Source organism: Saccostrea cucullata, unplaced genomic scaffold (assembly GCF_032062105.1).
Source record: "Saccostrea cucullata isolate Sc308-1 unplaced genomic scaffold, CSIRO_AGI_Scuc_v1 ctg10562, whole genome shotgun sequence".
Lineage (NCBI taxonomy): Eukaryota > Metazoa > Mollusca > Bivalvia > Ostreida > Ostreidae > Saccostrea > Saccostrea cuccullata.
Genome location: NW_026923954.1, coordinates 2632 through 22997, shown reverse-complemented (window position 1 = coordinate 22997; position 20366 = coordinate 2632). Strand labels below are relative to the sequence as shown.

At 33.9% G+C, this 20366-nt stretch overlaps 1 protein-coding gene across 3 annotated transcripts; it reads right to left on the bottom strand.

The window, feature by feature from the left end:
* Positions 1–1479: 1479 nt before the first annotated feature.
* On the bottom strand, positions 1480–20149 carry LOC134265329 (succinate--CoA ligase [ADP/GDP-forming] subunit alpha, mitochondrial-like). 3 transcript variants are annotated; one of them, XM_062747550.1, is made up of 10 exons: positions 20069–20149; positions 19653–19756; positions 14239–14355; positions 12765–12977; positions 12199–12418; positions 11842–11915; positions 11507–11695; positions 11323–11341; positions 10177–10212; positions 1480–1821 (listed from the first exon to the last, which is right to left on the bottom strand). In XM_062747550.1, exons 1-9 carry the CDS (start codon positions 20103–20105, stop codon positions 10190–10192), a joined length of 996 nt encoding a protein of 331 aa, XP_062603534.1. In that variant the 5' UTR covers positions 20106–20149; the 3' UTR covers positions 1480–1821; positions 10177–10189. The 3 variants fall into 3 exon arrangements, with proteins under 3 accessions (XP_062603534.1, XP_062603535.1, XP_062603536.1); XM_062747551.1 differs by lacking the exon at positions 11323–11341 and having other exon boundaries at positions 20069–20143; XM_062747552.1 differs by lacking the exons at positions 10177–10212; positions 11323–11341 and having other exon boundaries at positions 20069–20143.
* Positions 20150–20366: the final 217 nt, after the last annotated feature.

Here is a 20366-nt window from a genome sequence, read left to right as displayed (position 1 = left end):
CCTCTTTACCGATCATGGCAAGGACCGGTTTAACCGGTGCTCACTCCTCCGTGGCACTTGATCCCATCTCTGATGTTTTAGAGGTCCGCGTTTGCTCTGCCCAAAAATTTGTATTGTTTAATGGACTTTTGAGCTTGAATAGTCCAATACTGTTCGTTGTCTCCCTATATTTCATTTAGATGCAAAAACTGAAAATTGTTGGGTCATCTTTATTATAATATTTGCTCGCCCTCTCCCGGCTCAGGTTTAAAACTAATGGGTCGGTAGGTAGGTACTAGGTAGGAACATCTTTTTTAAAATTCTTTTATTTAGAAAATTTCAAATTGCATACAGTGAACCCCTTTGTCTGGATAATTCCACCTACAGTTTTAAAGGTAAGAACTTGTAAAGACGGAAGTATAAAGGAATCACCTCGTCCGGCCACCTGTTCCTGCAAACTTCTCTGAGTAATAATTTCATTTTGTTTTGAAAAAAAAAAAGGAAGCTCGTACTTCAAGTAGAGATTACATATGACCTGACGGTAAGTCAGGCCACTGACCAAAGCTCATTCAAGTAAGTTTAGGTCATTAGCTAAAAAAAAATTAATATTCCCAATGCTAAAACTTTGATTTACTGAAAGGTCATACGGAGTACAAAGAATTCTTATGTTCCAAGGTGTATCTTCCAGAAAGTTCAAGGTCACTGGGAGAAAAAGTATAAAATTCTTGTATGGGCTTATAACTTTGTAGTGAAGAATCTCTGGAAGGCCGTGCTTGGTACAGAGATTGATTCTGACACGATGGGAAGGAAATCTTGAACTTATAATTAACCCAAGGTCGTTCTTGTAAGTTTAGACTCACGGGCTGAAAAAATGAACTCATTGTTGGGATATTTTTGCTACAAGGATTACTAATGTCCTTCAGGTTTGTTACGACTTTAACCTACAGTCATTCTTGCATGTTCAAAGTCAAATGCAAAAAAGGTATAAAATTCTTCTCCTAGCCTTAACTTAGTAATTATTGGGAGCCAAACTTGGTACAGAGATTATTTATGACAAGAAGGTGTGTCATGACCTTAATCATTTCATCAAGTTTAAGATGTTTGGAACAGGTGTTAAATTCATATACACAGCTTTTTTTTAATATTTCAAATAGAATTGAATACAAATTCTGTCAAAGCAAACCCAGTTTGCCATTACACTGACAGCTTTCGACTTGTTTACAATGTACGAGTATTTCCTTGTAAATCTTTGATTATTTATCCAACTCTTCATACATTATTTAAACTAACTTGATTCTTCATTTTTTTCAAAAAGCTTTCACAAAAAATTATTTTACTATTTTGTTATTTTCTCCGTTTGGAAGAGGATTTAAATCCCCCCCCCCCCCCATTCAATGAATATCCCATGCTCAAATTGGCCCAGTCGTTCTATAGAATAAAACTGAAAGGTGAAAATTTTACAGCCGTAAGCCAAGAAAGGAAAAAGGATTGAAATGATAATTGGAAGATATATCTTTTATTAAATCAATAACTGTATTATAAATATGAAATCAGTCTCTTTTTCAATGTGTATTACATTGTAGATCATTACTTTTGAATATTACAATCATTTTGTAATCACATGCCAATGGGATGTAAGGCTTTAGTGAAAATCAAATTTTATATCAACTATTTATGACATTCAATTACAAGTTATTTGTAACACTCATCTTCTAATAATTCGGTAATAATTTAACAAATCACACATCATTTAAAATGTCCCACATATTTCTTCATCCTGAATTTGAAATGCCCTTACAATCTCTTGTCTTGTCAATGGTGGTGATTATGTCTTTCCATTCTCTGAAACAAAAATAAAGAAACAGTTTAATATTTCACATCTACTGTACATTCTTATAAAATGTAAAACTTTCAACAATTCAATCGGTTTTAAGTCCTAAGCATAATTATTTATATTTATTGTTGAACAATACTAATGTAAATTCATCTACCCACAGCATAAATACAGTTTTTTCTTAGAAAAATTGCTATCCCCCCTCTGTCTTTTGCCCTGATCCTGGATGAGCAAATACATGTATTAATAATTTTTTCTTTACTGATTCAACACCTTAAAAGTAACTAGGGGGTAGGGCATCCTAGCAATACCAGGGGTCCTGAGTCAACATGTTGCCATTGGATCCCTAGCATATTTCATAAAATATTTATGGGCTTGTTTCTCTCATTGAGAAGCACCAATCAAATTAAAGCTTTTATAAACAGTTTGATAATGTAAACAACAAGGATTCAGTTGACATCTAAATTGCATGTGTTACAAATTGTTTATCATAGAATGGCTTAATGTGATTGGTTGATAGATAAGAAAGACACTCTAGATTTGTAATTTTTCCAAAAGACGTCCTTTTAGTCAGCACATGAATATTGAATGAGATTTGTCAGGGGTCCAAGGGCAACATATTGACTTAGGACCCCCTGGCACTGTGAAGGGCAGTGCGTCTTTAACATCACTACATTAATGTATCAACACTGTAAGACTGTATGCTTTTAATTGATAATTAACCAATCAATATTTGTTTGATGCTTAAAACATGCACATATCATTACACATGAAAACTTTATCTTGCTAAGATAAAGATCTATAAAAGAGGTATCCTATGCATGAAAAATCATTTAATCTTAATTCTTACCAAATTCTGTATTACCATTAAATTTCAATAACACGTATTTAATCTTAGACAATAGTTCTTCTTCAATAATTGGGTATTACCCAGTATTTAAGGACTAGGAATTACCCAGTATTAATTGAAAACCAGAAGTCTCTGTCGAGACTGTAGCTCTACTGCTTTTTATTTATAACAAAGGAAAAGTAAGCAGTTGGGACTTTAAACTTTACAACAGCAATAAATAGAATAATAATTCTTGAGTAGCTTTTAATAAAATTTTACAGTACATGTGCATTCAAAATTTAAATCACCATGGCAACAGTATTCATCAAAATAAAAAACAAAGGAAAAAAAAGGACAGTTTTGTATCTCAGTGTAGTCTACTTACATGCCACATTATATTATACTCAGACTAAACTGTATTTTGAATAGCATTTTAAAAGTATTTCACAGAGATTTCTTTTTTTAGTAACCACTGCAACACCATTTATCAAAATCAAAAACCAATAAAAAGAATTATGTACCTTAGTGTAGTCTTCTTGTGTGCTAAGTTATATTTAAATCAGACCAAAACTGTAGGAGGAGTAGCAATTTGAATGTTTTTTCTAAATTTCTATTTTTAGTAGTCACGGCAACACTATTTATCAAAATCAAAAAATGATATTTAAGGAATGACTCTAATTCTTGGCCATATTATCGAGTATAATCTGGTTTGGGTCAGTTTATGCTTTATAATCAGCAAAGCAGATTATAAACAAGAGGCCCAGGGGCCACAGCGCTCACCTGAGCACATCGGGCTTGAATTTACTCCCCCCCCCCCTTCCAGGCGTTCATCATTTCAACAAACTAGAATCTACACTACCTGAAGATGATTCCATATAAATACCCCGGGTATCACTAATCATAGCTTTGAAGTACTTGAAAAAAAGATTTTTTAAAGGTTTCCCTATATATCCCTATGTAAAAGTTGGGTCGGCCATTTTGGCCCCACCCTATCCCCAGGGTCGGGGGTCATGATTTGAAAAAACTTGAATCTACACTACCTGAGGATGATTCCACATGAGTTTCATCTTTCCTGGCCCAGTGGTAATTGAGAAGGATTTTTAAATATATTTCCTATATATTCCTATGTAAAACTTGGGTCGGCCATTTTGGCCCCACCCTTGCCCCAGGGGTCATGATTTGAACAAACTTGAATCTACACTACCTGAGGATGATTTCACATGAGTTTCATCTTTCCTGTCCTAGTGGTTCTTAAGAAGAAGATTTTTAAAGATTTATCTTATATATTCCTATGTAAAACTAGGGTCGGCCATTTTGGCCCCATCCTTGCCCTGGGGGTCATGATTTGAATAAACTTGAATCTACACTACCTGAGGATGATTCCACATGAATTTCATCTTTCCTGGCCCAGTGGTTCTGGAGAAGAAGATTTTAAAAGATTTTTCCTATATATTCCTAGGTAAAACTTGGGTCGGCCATTTTGGCCCCACCCTTGCCCCGGGGGTCATGATTTGAACAAACTTGAATCTACACTACCTGAGGATGATTCCACATGAGTTTCATCTTTCCTGGCCCAGTGGTTCTTGAGAAGAAGATTTTTAAAGATTTTTCCTATATATTCCTATGTAAAACTTGGGTCAGCCATTTTGGCCCCACCCTTGCCCCTGGGGTCATGATTTGTACAAACTTGAATCTACACTACCTGAGGATGATTCCACATGAGTTTCATCTTTTCTAGCCCAGTGGTTCTGGAGAAGAAGATTTTTAAAGATTTTTCTTATATATTCCTATGTAAAACTTGGGTCGGCCATTTTGGCCCCACCCTTCCCCCGGGGGTCATGATTTGAACAAACTTGAATCTACACTACCTGAGGATGATTCCACATGAGTTTCATCTTTCCTGGCCCATTGGTTCTGGAGAAGAAGATTTTTAAAGATTTTTCCTATATATTCCTATGTAAACTTTGGGTCGGCCATTTTGGCCCCACCCTTCCCCCGGGGGTCATGATTTGATAAACTTGAATCTACACTACATGATGATGCTTCCACATGAGTTTCATCTTTCCTGGCCCAGCGGTTCTGGAGAAGAAGATTTTTTAAAAATGCCATTAATTTTTAACAAATTCATGATTATCTCCCCTTGGAAAAGGGTGTGGCCCTTCATTTTAACAAACTTGAAACCCCTTCACCCAAGGATACTTTGTGCCAAGTTTGGTTGAAATTGGCCCAGTGGTTCTTGAGAAGAAGATGAAAATGTGAAAAGTTTACAACAACGACAACGACTACGACGACGACAACAACGACAGACAACGGACAAATTTTGATCAGAAAAGCTCACTTGAGCCTTCGGCTCAGGTGAGCTAAAAAGCGTAAACTAACCCAAACCAGATTATACTCGATAATATGGCCAAGAATTAAAGTCATTCCTTATAATTTAATTTTAAAATAATTAAACAACTTTTGATGTAAAATTGTGTTGCTTTTTATAAGTTCAAATTTACCGCGCAATAATACAACCGTAGTAATGGAAGTGATTTGAAGCGAGGGGAGGTAATGACTGATACATAGATCTAGCAGCCATGATGTTTGTTTACATGAGGTAAGAACGAGTAATTGATTAAAGTTGAAGGTACATTTATTAAATCTGGAATTTTCCATGGATTCCGAGGACTGGAAATGAGGGGATTGCATGGATATGATGATTAAGCTGGTCGTCAAGGGGGTGTGTCCCCATACCAAACCAGATTATACAAAATGTTATGCGTTCCTTTTTGGAAATCAACCAATGAGATGCGAGAATACAAATAAAATTAAATTATATAGAATTACCGGTATGTATTTTAGTGTAGTCTACTTGTGTGCCAAGTGATATTGAAATCAGACCAAAACTGTAGGAGGAGTAGCATTTTGAAAAATTGTTTACAGACGAAAAGACAGCTAGACATACCGACGAACAGAAGACAGACACATTACTACCCCATGAGCGTTTCTGGTCCAAAAAGCACTAAATGTTTAGGATATTTTCTTGATACATGTTTACTTGTAAAAAAAGCAATGAAAAATTGTGTTACAATATACTGTATATACATTTACATGTATAAAAGAAAATTCTCTTTATGTTCTGTTTATAATTTTGAAAAACTATTCATTCTTTCATACTGTCACCATGGTGTATTAGACAGTCTTTAATTAATTTGTAGCAGGGTCAGAAATTCATACATTGTAGTTCTTTTCATGCAATTGTGAATTGATAACTGGTACTTGGAGGAAGAAAAGGACAGCAAACTACTGGTATGTAGTACACATATCTCATGCCTAGCAAGCAAGAACCCCAGCTTAAAAAATCTTATGTCTCTATAATACTTGATGAAATGCTTTAACAATCATACAACAGTACAAGAGGCCCAAGGGCCTTGAATCGCTCTTCTGATAAATTGTATAACCTATCACTTGTATTTGAAGCCTCTAACCCTAAGTATCCTAAGACCAAAGTTGCATCACCTCACAAAGTTTGATGATTCTTAGCCAATTAAGACTTCTTCTTGGTCTACATTCTTGGAAAACCCAAAATGCATCAACTGACACAGTATGATTATTCTAAGCCAATAAATACCTAAGATACTTAAATATAGCCATAAAATGTCGAAAGTAGGTCACTGTGACCTACTTTTTGGTCGACATTCTCCGAAAACCCAAGATGCATCAACTGACAAAGTTTGATGATTCTAAGCCAGTAAGTACCGGAGATACTTAAATATAGCCATAAAATGTCGAAAGTAGGTCACCATGACCTACATTTTAGTCGACATTTTTCAGAGTCCAAAGATGCATCTGCTGACTAAGTATGATAATTCTTAGCCAATAAATACCTGAGATATTCAAAAGTAGGTCATCGTGACCTACTTTTTGGTCGACATTCTCCGAAAACCCAAGATGCATCAACTGACTAAGTTTGATGATTCTAAGCCAATAAATACCTAAGATACTTAAATATAGCCATAAAATGTCGAAAGTAGGTCACCGTGACCTAATTTTTGGTCGTCACTCTCCGAATACCCAAGATGCATCAACTGACAAAGTTTGATGATTCTAAGCCAATAAATACCTTAGATACTTAAATATAGCCATAAAATGTCGAAAATAGGTCACCGTGACCTAATTTTTGGTTGTCACTCTCCGAAAACCCAAGATGCATCAACTGACAAAGTTTGATGATTCTAAGCCAATAAGTACCAGATATACTTAAATATAGCCATAAAATGTCGAAAGTAGGTCACTGTGACCTAATTTTTGGTCGTCACTCTCCGAAAACTCAAGATGCATCAACTGACAAAGTTTGATGATTCTAAGCCAATAAGTACCGGAGATACTTAAATATAGCCATAAAATGTCGAAAGTAGGTCACCGTGACCTAATTTTTGGTCGTCACTTTCCGAAAACCCAAGATGCATCAACTGACAAAGTTTGATGATTCTAAGCCAATAAATACCTTAGATACTTAAATATAGCCATAAAATGTCGAAAGTAGGTCACCGTGACCTAATTTTTGGTTGTCACTCTCCGAAAACCAAAGATGCATCAACTGACAAAGTTTGATGATTCTAAGCCAATAAGTACTGGATATACTTAAATATAGCCATAAAATGTCGAAAGTAGGTCACTGTGACCTAATTTTTGGTCGTCACTCTCCGAAAACCCAAGATGCATCAACTCACAAAGTTTGATCATTCTAAGCCAATAAATACCTAAGATACTTAAATATAGCCATAAAATGTCGAAAGTAGGTCACTGTGACCTACATTTTGGTCGACATTTTTCAGAGTCCCAAGATGCATCTCCTGACCAAGTTTGATGATTTTAGGTCTAAAGGTAATCAAAATATGCCTTTTAAACAATTTGAAAACATATGCCTGCAAAATTCTAAAAGTAGGTCACAGTGACCTACTTTTTCTTAAATATGTTTTAAGGTCCCAAGATGCAGCAACTTACAAGATTTGATGATTCTAACCCTTTCAGTGCCTGAAATAATGGGATTAAATGTTTTAAAAAGGTGAAGTCATAAAGTTCAAAAAGTAGGTCACGGTGACCTACTTTTAAGTTGACGTTGTTCAAGGACCCAAGATGCATCAACTGACAAAGTTTCATGATCATAGGCCTTAAAGTGTCCAAAATATGCCTTCAAATCAATTTGAAAACAAATGCCCGCAAAATTAAAAAAGTAGGTCACCGTGACCTACTTTTGAGTTAACATGATGTGAAGTCCTAAGATGCATCAACTTATAAGATTTGATGATCCTAGTCCTTATAGTAAGCAAAATATAAACATTTTTATAAATTGTAAATTTAGGTCAACTTTAAAGTGACCTTGAGACCACGCCCTTTGCCCCAGGGTCATGCCTTGAACAATTTTTAATCTTCAACATATCCTGATCCTTGTATGTAAGTTTGGTGAAAATCTGCCTGGCGGTTCTGGAGAAAAAGATTTTTTAGCAACTAGTACTTTTGGTTTTGTTTTCCTGATTATCTCCCCTTGTTTTAGGGTCCCAACCCTTATTTTAGTATAAATGGTAGCCCTTGGGCCAAGGATACCCTGTGGCAAATTTGGTACTGATTGGCCAAAGGGTTCTTGAGTTATGGCCCATATTCTAAAAAGTTAACGCACACCGCACACCGCACAAATGGCCATAGCATTAGCTCTTTGAGCCTTTGGCTCAGAAGAGCTAATAAAGAGTACTAGCCTGCAATCCTAATAAGTAATACTGTAAATGAATTTTATTTGGCATGTATGATAGTAAATGGCGGGTTTTAATTTTCAATGTTAGCAAAAATTTGATTTTGCACTTTTTGAATGTGCTTATATGAAATATCTACACCGGGTACATTTTTAATGATGTACTTGATTAAGAGGAAGCTGCTTTCAGTGAAAGGTGGTCAAAAGAATACACAGCAAAATGTAATACGTTTACAGTATACATGTCCTGCATAAAAAATACGCTGAAAGAAATGTTTCATTTACATTAAGAAAATCATTATAATGTTAAAGAAAAAGCTACCTGATACTGTATAGCGGGTTTTCTTGACGGGTGTAAAATTTAGCGTTTTGCCTGCTCAAAGGTATGCCAATAATTTTGGCGTAATTTATTTAGCGGACACAAAGTTTCAGCTCTTTGCAGATGAACACTAAGAATAGTACAGACTATTTTAGTGATTAAAGTTTTAGCTGCCTCCGATCAAAACGCCAAAATAAGCTAAAATTAGCATCCCACTAAAATAACCCACTATATGGTACTTCTTTTCAACATATTGAATGGTATTCAATGAAGAAGTATATAAAAAAAAATTATTTTATGATTTTTATAGCTATTCATCACTCTGTTTTAATTGACCAGAATAAGTCAATTTGGGGGTACTACTTGTACTTTTAAATAGCAATCCATTTTCAGTTCATTTATATTAAATGCCTTTTTTGTGAGAATAGCAGACATCATATCTGATTCTGAGGGATTCCAAGGTAATAATGATTAGATAAATGTGTTTTAAAACCCACCAGGCCAAAATAAAATTATAGTTTGTTTGGAATTGCCTCCCACCTCATTGAAATGCCCTCTCCTGAAAAAATTTTATTGACCATAAGTAGGAAGATTTTTTTTTTTATTCAATCAATTTTTTGCCCATTACATGTATCACATGCACGATACAAAAAAACTTAAATATAGTGTCAGATCTATGTAAAATTAGATTTTTTTTGTTGATGGTAGGTACTTTTATTTACTGTTTACTGAGATTTTTATCAAAAATTTAAAATTTATCTTCAATTAAAAAAAAAAAAAAAAAAATTACCCCTCCCTCCCTCCTGTGGTTCATTCTACCTATTCCCACTTTTTGAAAATCATGTAGAAAAAGTAAGATTTTATGTGGGGATAGGTGGAATTTTGTGTAAACAAATAATTAATTATGTTCTTAAGTTTACGTATTAAGTTGCTTTTTTTTAATGAAGATCTTTTTATTTATTCAAAAATTCGAAATAAATCATATTTTCTCATAGATGTATTCGTTATTTTCTGTCTAAAGATGTACAAAATACAGGTAAATCTAAACATCTATTGTTATTTGCAAGTGGGAATAGGTGGAATTGAGATTTTTAAAAAGTGGGAATAGCTAGAAGACACCCCTCCTGTGTCTGAAACCCTTCAGGCGGCAATTCCAAACAAACAATGTTTTAAGGATGGCCCCACGGTACTGAAGAATTTTCTTGTATAAGTTGTTATATGATAATCATAAGTTTCCAACAATATTAAAGAACAAAATTGCTAATGTAGGCATATAAGCTTGAGGACAGATGTTCCTATTTCAGAGATTAATTCTGTTTCATAACTCAGTCTAATAACCCACAAAGGAAACTCATTAATTTTAAATGTTCACCTGCGATTTTACTAGGCAAAGGAAGCAAGCAATTACAAAGGAAGGTGCATAATGGTTAACCTTGCCCAAAGCATTCAAATGAGGAAAGGTATTGACCACCAATAAAGCCTACCTGTTAATGCTGTCTATACCTCGCTTTCTCCATTGACTATAGTATAATAAACAAATAAAATGTTATTTTCTCGTAATTTTTTTAACACTACATTTAGAACACCTACCAGATAGATTGCCACATCTAACATGTACATGTTTATTTAATAATAAGATGTTTTAGCTACAAATACAATATCATGCATTTCAAAATCACATTTATCTAATGCATCACTGCCATGCATTAAATCAGCAATTCAAAAGGCATGTGGTTGGCAATATTAAACATAATTGCTAGTCTTTTAAAAAATCTCTTACATCCTACAGTTTTAGCAACTAATACCTTGAAGGCTTACTTAAAATTTGAAAAAATGCAGAATACTAAAAAAGTAAAATTTATTTTTATCCAAGAGAAAAAAAAAAAAAAAAAAAAAAATTCTAAAAAAAAAGGAAAAAAAGGGAAATTTTATCCTATTATCAAAATTTCCAACAAATCTCATATTAAAAAGAAAAGTCAAAGTTGGCTTTTCTTTATTTCTTCTTTATAAAATCGCCACATTGAATTGAAACATAGCCTTTCTTCATTGTCAGTATAATATCTAAAGCTGCTGATACCCACATAAAGACTGAATATATGGCATGGTCATATGCTGTAATTAGAGATTGATTGAATGTACCCCAATATAAAAGGTGATATTGCCCTAGCATCTTAGATTTTTTTGCTCAGTTTCAATTTCATTCACTTTTGATATCACACATTCAGGTAATGGACAAATTTCAATCAGGGATACATTTACTCTGTTGAAACTCTGCATTAGTAGGCTAATGAAACTTGTGTACTTAGAAAATGAATAAATGGAACTTAGAAAATAAATATTTAAAAGTATCTGTGTAGAATCTGTGTAAAATAGCAATACAAATGTGTTCATTCTTTTCTATGCATTCCCTTTTCTGTAAAACATATTGGTAAGAAAAAAAGTGAAATAGTAATTCATGTTTTTAGTCATCACATATTGATGATATGCTGAGTAAAAAATTGGTAACATTTTAATGATTTATTCATGAGTCATAATAAGCATGAGAGTGGTGTTTGCCACGTTGACTCTTCGAATGGAAGCAATTTATATATGTGACAAAGGAAAAGCAACAGTTTACGAAACATCTGTACCTTCTTTTGGATAGAGTGTCTAGCAGAAAAAAATCAAATATGACACAACATCACAAAGTGCTTTGAGGTTAATTTGAAAAATCACACTTCAACTCATTTTTGCACAAAAACCAAGGAAATATTAGTAAAATATATTAAGTTAATGCACAGAGTTCTAGTCAAGAGGAACAACTCAACAGCATACCTCTAACATTTCTTTTCCTATTTCAGCTGGAGACAATGTGACTGTGACACCAGCTGCTTTTAATGTCTCTATTTTTTCATCTGCTCCTCCTTTTCCTCCGGCAATAATGGCTCCAGCGTGGCCCATCCTTCTGCCTGGAGGGGCAGTTAAACCAGCAATAAAGGAAACTACTGGTTTGGCATTTGGACCCTGCAAAATTTAAATGAATGCACTTAATTATTAACAAAATTCATATCTCTTGACATAACTTTTTTTCATTTTAACTTTGTAAAAAATTTTTTTTATATGTTTTGCATTAAGTCTGTTGTACCTGACTGTGGTTATGTGTGACTTACATGGTTATTATTTCTCAGATACTCTGCTGCTTTTTCTTCTGCCCCACCTCCAATCTCACCAATCAGAATTATTCCTAGGTTTAAGAACATTGACAAAATCTCAATGAAATCCCTTTCATTTTTCAACTAAAGCTAAAATGTTTAAAAAAAACTTTTAAATCATGTAAATAAAATTAACTTATGCTTTAATATGGTGTTGATTTTTAACTTCATTTTCTGAGGATAATTTAAGATCTCTCACAACTAACTTCCCTCCAGGTATTTGTGTGTTTATCATGTTTAAAGAATTTACTGAAATGGAAACTCTTAACATATTGTTTTCTTAAACTCCATCACTTAGCATACATCAGTTCATACCTTCTGTTTTAGGATCAGCTAAAAACACCTCCAAACAATCGATAAAATTGGTTCCATTAAAAGGATCACCCCCAATTCCCACACACAGGGTCTGACCCAGACCTGTTTGTGTGGTCTGATGGACCGCTTCGTAGGTCAGGGTCCCAGAGCGAGACACAATTCCTATACATCCTCTCTGATGGATGTGCCCTGGCATGATGCCAATCTTACACTCTCCTGGCTGTAAATACAAACAACTGTCATGTATATTTTATCCAAGAAAAAATTAAATATTTTCCTATAAAGTACTTATAACTATCATTAAAAGAGCAAATATTTTCTTTTAATATTTTCTCTCTCAATATAACAGATGACTGTACTATTTGCAACATTTACTAGTACACTCTTTTGAAACCTATATGCTTGTTCTCATATCTAGGAAAAGATAATTCTGCCAATGATTAATTTCAGAAAGAAAAATTTGACTATTAGTAATCTAAATTTTTCTCAGAAGAAAGTAATGACAATTTCAACTTTAAAACTAAAACTATGTTCCATTCAGTGAATGAATCAGTTCCTGGACCTACTTTAATTATTCCTGGACAGTTTGGTCCAATAAGTCTAGTCTTAGCCTGGCGTACTAATTTATGTTTGACTTTGACCATATCCTGCTGGGGAATTCCCTCTGTTATACAAACAACTAGAGGGATTTCTGCATCAATTGCTTCGTTAATAGCAGCTGCTGCAAATGGTGGTGGAACATAAATAACTGAAGCATCACAGTCTGTCTTGTCCTTTGCCTGTAGCGGATAAAGGATATGGTGAAATTATTCCAATAGCTAGACTGTCATGTATGCAGTGTTCGAAATTAGCGTCGGTCCGTCGGTCCTGCGCCGACGTTCAAACGGAAGGACTCATGTATAGTATGACTAAATGGGTCCTTGAAATGATTTTGGGCCGATGATGATTTGCGAAGAAAGAAGGCCTAAAAAATATGTTTCTTTCCCATAATCCGACCGACACATTCAATTTGCTACCATATCTGTGACAGTTTCAATCATGTGATGCACTTTTTATAAAGAATGTTAATTGTAGCTTTAGTTGAAATATAAATATGTTGTCCTAGTCAACCTTTACTTAAATATGAAGGGAAATGATCATTTTTATATCATCAAGCATTTCCTCCCCCAATTTCTTTAGCTTCGTTTTCTATCGCTAGACAGCCATGTTGGGTGCCTACTGTAAATATCCCACCTGGTTACTTCAGTCCTGGGATGTTTGGCCCTATTTATTGAGGTATTTAGGGAAAGTGAAAATGAATGTTTAAAATGGAAACTTTATTATGCTTCCATATGTGAGATTGTACATTAGGCAAAAATAAACCCCACAGACAGACTCTGTTTTGGGGGGGAAATGTTACATAAAACAAAAAGTATGTTTGCAGTAAGATTAACATTTTTTTTTTTTTTTGTTAAATAACATAATTTTCTTTATTGGTAAGGAATCGATAAACTTACCAAGATTGTCTATTAAAGTTTATTTTCCCAAAATATTTGGTGGTATAATTTTTCGGCCTATGCTGCCTTGGAAGGACTTGTGTAGACCCTTAATCAGTGGGTCCTTTGGACCCACAGAAAATAATTCTGAATTTCGAACACTGCATGTATGACTCAAATACATTTAATTTCTGTAAGTTTGAACCCAATGCAGCTAATAGCTTTCCATTTTAAAATAGATTTTCAACAATGTAAATGTAAAACTTTTATTTCATTTTACTAACATGCTATACTGTAAAATCACATTTTTTCACGGGGTAAAATTTTTGTGGTTTGAGGAAAAACTCCTGGTTCGTGGGGATTTGAATTCATGGATGAAGAATTGCTTAGTAGTTAAGAACATTTTACATTTCGTAGTGGACATGAATTCGTAGGTCTATTCATACCTCGAAAACAACGAAAATTAACCCCATACGAAAATTTGCGATTTCACAGTATTTCCTTTTTTATTTCATTTACATGTAAGTAATATGTGTTACAAGAAGCCAACTGAAACTGTACTTACCTCCTGAACTGAATTAAAGACAGGAAGACCTAAGTGGACTTGGCCCCCTTTTCCGGGGGAGACACCTCCAACCATCCTCGTCCCATACTCAATGGCTTGCTGACTGTGTATGGTTCCCTGTGGAGAAAAAACAAAAACTTTAGTACACAGTAATTAGGCTGAAATCACTGCTTGTACATGTTGAAAAGTCATTTTAATTTTGTTTCAGATTTGCTGCATCAAGTACTTTACTTCTTCATATTTGTTATCTAATATTATGTTACTTTTATCAAATAAGCAGGATTTGAAATTCAGGCTCGTCACCTTGTCATTTTCATTTGAATGTTTTTGGCCGACCTGGTTTTGAATCTGGTTTGCATTAATGACGAACTAGTGACAAGTTTGGAACCATCGGCAAACCTCAGCTGATTCTGTCACCTTCATCAAACCTTGGTTGTACCAGGATACTTACGATTCTACGCATAACATTTGTGATAAGGCTGTCTGTTTATGGCTTAGGGAAAATGTAATGCTATGAAAATGATAATAAACAAGCATCTGACCTATGACAAAAATCTTTGAAAGCAATAAAGGTAATGCTAAGAGTGACACTTACTAAGAAACATGCGCTTAGTATCTTTACATAATCGACTGCCGTCATGAGAAAAGGGCCCTTATCTTTTGACGTCACAATGCCCAGAAAACGACGTCAAAGTCGCGGTATTGTAAACACGGAAGTAATTTTTGTTGACTGCAACTTGTAAACAAGAAATAAAATTGAATTTCAAAGCGTAACAAAAATTTTAAACTTCATACGGACATTTTTTCATTGGTATATGATATATTTACAATTTAGTAAGTAAATTTATTCATAATTTTGTTTAAGTATTTAACTTGATGTAGATATATTGGGCATTGGGCATTCACGTTGCTAGCCCTGGAACAGCGATTAAAACGATGTCTATGCATGACTAAATTAAAGATGCTGCATATTTGTTTTCCGAGCAATTTACAAATGCTTATTTGAATTTTTAATTGATGCATGTTAAGAAATCTTAATATTAAAAGGTATATTCCATATAAATGTATATATTTTTTTCAAAGAGAGAGAGAGAGAGAGATCTATGATACATAGTAATTACCGTTCTAATAAGCACTACTTTTTTCTGAAAAATATATAGCATAATTTAAAACGTAATTAGCCATTTTAATTTTAATCCATAGTTTATCATACTGATATACCCCGATAACCAGCCTTCGGTGGACTGTCGATTTTAAAATGTGTGTTAAAAAAAGGGGGGGGGGGGAGACAAGCCAAAAAGAATCTCCGAATAAAAAGACCGGTTAAAGTTAAAGCTGAGAAACAAAATCCCTATTTGATTGAATAAAGATATTGGTAACATGGGAGATCCAAACCTTCTACATAACCAAAATTTAATATGTTTTACTAAATTAACAGTAATAGAATATGCTATAAGTAGTAAAAAAAATACGGATGATGGGGATGCCACGAAAATTTTGCCAAAATAAATTTTGTTTAAAATGATCAAATAAATACATTCAAATGAATTGTATGGTAGAAATTACTATTGTTTCAAATTTCTGAAATTGTTTCGATGAAATGAATGAATGAAATCCCACTGGAACCTATTTTGCAATATGTTAAGAAATTAAATACAGCTATTGTAGACTTTCCCCAAAAGCATTATACCCAATGTTGAAGAAATTAACAATGATGATTTTTATAAGTCAAAAAGGGGGAAAAACGCTAAGCAATATACATAAGAATAAGACATACGCATTTCTGGATAACATCAAATACATCACTGAAAGAGCAAAATGTATGTGACAAATTGTTATGGGTATAATTTCCAAAAGTTATGAAAGTGTTTAAAATCTTTAAAAACTTTAATGAGCGTGAAATATATATCACTGACTTTTCATGATATGCAATAAATAATATAAGTCACATTTTGCGTTGAAATCTTCAACTCTGACACATGTATCAAAATACCCCAGCATATCTCGACATTAATTTCTTAAAGTTCCGAGATAAGACTTTATATCATAATCCTAACATGACTCTACGGAAAGTAATTAATAAACAAACACTAATTTTTCTTCCTTTAAATAAAATATTGGCCATTACAGTCGCACGCAAGTAGCAACGGAGGTTGGGGTGTACATTGAAAGTCCGCCCCCCCCCCCCCCACACACACACACACACATACACACATTTTGTTGCATCATAGACAAATTCGTGCACTATAGGGCAAAAAAAAAAGAATAAGGCACTGTATTATGTTTGATTAAGAAAATTTGATACTGAAAGAAGACTGAACCTACCCCCCCCTCCCCAACGGCGAAATTGGATTCGAGTTTCGACACACACACCTTTTTTTTGGGGGGGGGAGTAGTTTTTTTTAAAGGTAGATTTATTTTTTCCCCTATCTGAACCCCCCCCCCCTCTTTTTCAAACGAGTTGTGTGGGGACATTCGAAGGTACGAGTCAAATGTTTTTTATTAATTTTGATATGTTTGGTATGTTCTGAAGTAATAACTAGGGGAAAATGGCTTGCCTAAATATTTTAGAGCGGTATACTATTACTTAATTAACAGCATCGCCTCATACAAAAAGCATTAACGTATATTGGACGTAATGTTCATTATAAGATAAGACATTCGCATCGAAAAGTGAAAAAACTTATAAGGTATCAAGTTAATAAGCCATTGTCACGGAGGAAAATGAATAGATGACCGTTCGTGGCCGTAAAAAATTGTTTTGCTTGTCAAGGAAAATTTGATGGTTGAAAGTGTCCACAGCTGAAAAAAATATAGCCCCCCCCAACTGAAATGGCTTCCTAAGGGCCTGCCGTTCCTGCGTAAAATTATATTAGTATTCATTCAGCTGTTTCAAATAGATTTCGTCAAAATTTAGAACAGCACAATTCCCATCTCTTTGATTAAGTTATACAATATAATACATAAATCATTTTTTTTAGATCATAGTAGCGGTCCTTATAAAAATATACAAAATGTTGTGTTTAAGTGAAACAGGGTACAGGTGCGACAAAATTTTAAAAACAGTTAACGTGCAGAAATATTTCTAACCGATTTAATTGTGATTTACTTCTTTAAAAAATAAGAAGTTAAAAGACGGTTTCAAATTGAGGTATAAATTCAAAGAAAGTTTCAATTTAAGGTGCGGTATATAAATCATTTAGATTCATTTGTCCTTTATTAGCCTATTTACTACGTTTCTACTCCATAACTAAGACAGGCAAAGAAAATGAATTGTATAAACAATGGAATCTTAGAGCTTTACACGTTTTAAATAAACTATTCAAAAACGATTGATTGTATATTGTTTAACGTCCCTCTTGAGAATTTTCCACTCATATGGAGACACCATCACTTGCTGGTGAAGAGCTACAAATTTTGTCCTATACTCGGCACTCAGGGCCTTTGAGCAGAGAGGGATCTTTTTCGTTGCCAGTACCTACTGCGACACGGGACCTCGGTCTCATTCGAAGGACCGGTCTCCACGTCCCACAGTGGGATTCGAACCGGCGACGTAAGGATTGATTCCTTACTTCCTTGCATGCAAGAAGGGAACGTATATTTTTTTCATGAATGTTTATTAAAGGAATAAACGTTTTAAAAAACAAGTTAACATATCTTGGCGTATCTGAATTTATTATTTCTCAATTGAATTCTTCGGTGATACAGAAAATACACGGTGTTTTTTTTTTATCGTAACAGTTATAGGGAATAAAGTTACGTGCGTGTATGTTGGTGAGTGGGTGCTGTCTAATAAGATTTTTTTTAAATATCGGGATCGATGTGCTTTTTGCGAGGCGTGCCCCTATTTGCGCGCGGTGTCCTTCCGCATCGGATCGGATTCTCTCTCTATATATATATTTCTTTCAATCTTTAAGTGTTACAAGTGCTTCATATATTCTATAAATTGAATTAGATTATTTTATATAAAAAGAATAATTTATATGGATATAAACAAATACTATTTTCCTTCAGATTATGTTATAAAGCATTCCTAGATTCTGCCTAGACCCCCCCCTTTTTTTTTTAAAGAAAATACCAGATCTGCTCTAAAATTAGCATGAAAATAGTGATTATATACGAAATCCCTTAGGAATAGTTAAATACTAGTCGCTTGGAAGAAAAAATTAAATACTTTCTCAAGTTTTTAATTCTCAAAACGATTGATGTTATTTAAATAACATGTAATTTTTTTTTGAAAATTGAATTAGACGCAGGCGACGTCATAACGTTTTCACTGGGTAACGTCAAAGTTATTTTTGAAGCGTCTCACTAAAATGCTTATAAAATACCGAAAAAGTGAGATATTTTCAAAATTTATGTATATTTGCATTCAGAAAGAGTCCGGCTAACAAAATTTACCAAAAAGTCAATTTGTGAAAATTTGACCTTAAGGGCCCTATTCTTGTGACGGCAGTCAATCATATGTTTGTTAACAAATTGAATTCAGCACAATGTACTTATTTAAATTTAAGGTGCAGCCATATTGCCTATAAAGTAGCTCCGATTCAATAAAGGTTAACATGTTACAGCCAAGGTTAAAGGTCGAAGTACGAATCGCTAATGTTAGCTGCAGAACTGTAGCTCTCCGAAAAAATATTTTGACAGACTGGAGAGCTACAGTGCCACCCATTGAAAATACTGTATATTTATTGCGCACAAAAAGTTGTGCTTAGTTCTGGATTAATTCTTCCAAATTCTTACCGCAATTACGAAAAAAGATAGATTTAAAAAAGTTCCTTACTCCTCTATGAAGTACTCTCGCATTTGACATCTGCACGAAATGCGTTGGACCAAATTATCTTGCAAACCAAAATGGCAGTATAAATAGACGAAATTTTCGATGATCTCAATTTCAAAGTCAGATGGGCTATAAACAACAATTATAAGGAATGTTGTGTTGTGGAAACAGTGAAAGAATATGTCAGGAACACATATGTTAGTAATATTTTGAGATGACAGATTAAAAATATGGAGAAATAAATCGAGAAACAGCACACTTTTTTGTGAGCAATAAATATACAGTTTTTTCATTGGGTGGCACTGCAGCTCTCCAGTCTGTAAAATTTGTTTTTTTTGGAAAGCTACAGTTCTGCAGCTAAGCTGACGTGTGCCGAGTGGAGTTGGGAATATTCAGTAATATATTGTTTACATATTTTAAAATAAACTTGATAATTAGCATAGTAGTAAAAAAGTAATAAAATCTGCTTAATACATGTTGCTTGTCTTCACTTTGCAATAGAAAGTTCATCACTGATATTTTATTCAGGCAACATGAAATCCATTTCAACAACCAAGTACCAGTACCAAGGTTGCCCGAATGGCGAGCACAAATTTTGATGTGTTGAACCCTGATTCTGTGTGTATAGAGAGACCTGTTTTCCTGTGAATCCCTGGCAGATAACTTTGGTATTTCTGTCGATCATCAGATTTTTCCGTGTATTGGTGTAACATGATCTGACCCCAGTTTTTGTGATACCTGCAAATAGTTTTTTTTCATATCATTTTAACTCTTCGTCCTTTTCATATGAAATCATAAATATGGATAAAAATCAGTTAAATCCAAACTCTTTGTAAAATAAAAGTGATTATACACAATGCGTTCAAAAATTGAATTCCTCAAAGCAATAGGCCTATTTTCCTAATAGAGGAAATTCGAAATGCCAGTGTCACCTTGGTAAATTGACGTCAAAATGCAATCCTAGATATGCATAAACCTTTATTTGTGTAAAATGAAACGGATTTTCAGTTAAAGATGCTTAAATATAATAACTTAATTAAATAATCTTACCCGAAATTCTACAAAAAAGTTTTCCAGCCGCAGCCATCGTGGAAATTTCTGAGTGTAAAACCTGGCATGCATAGAACGAAGATTTCCGGAAAAGTGAAATCGACAAAATGAATCATTTTAACCAGGGACCTTTATATATATATATATATAGATCCCTGTTTTAACGTAGAGCATTTATTGGGGAAAAAAATCTTTTAAAGGCTTAATGTGTCTATAAATTCTATAATTTTTATTGCACAGTAATAGTCAAGGTTTTACTCAGAGGCGATTGGTTTCAGCCTGAAGATCACAGGCACTT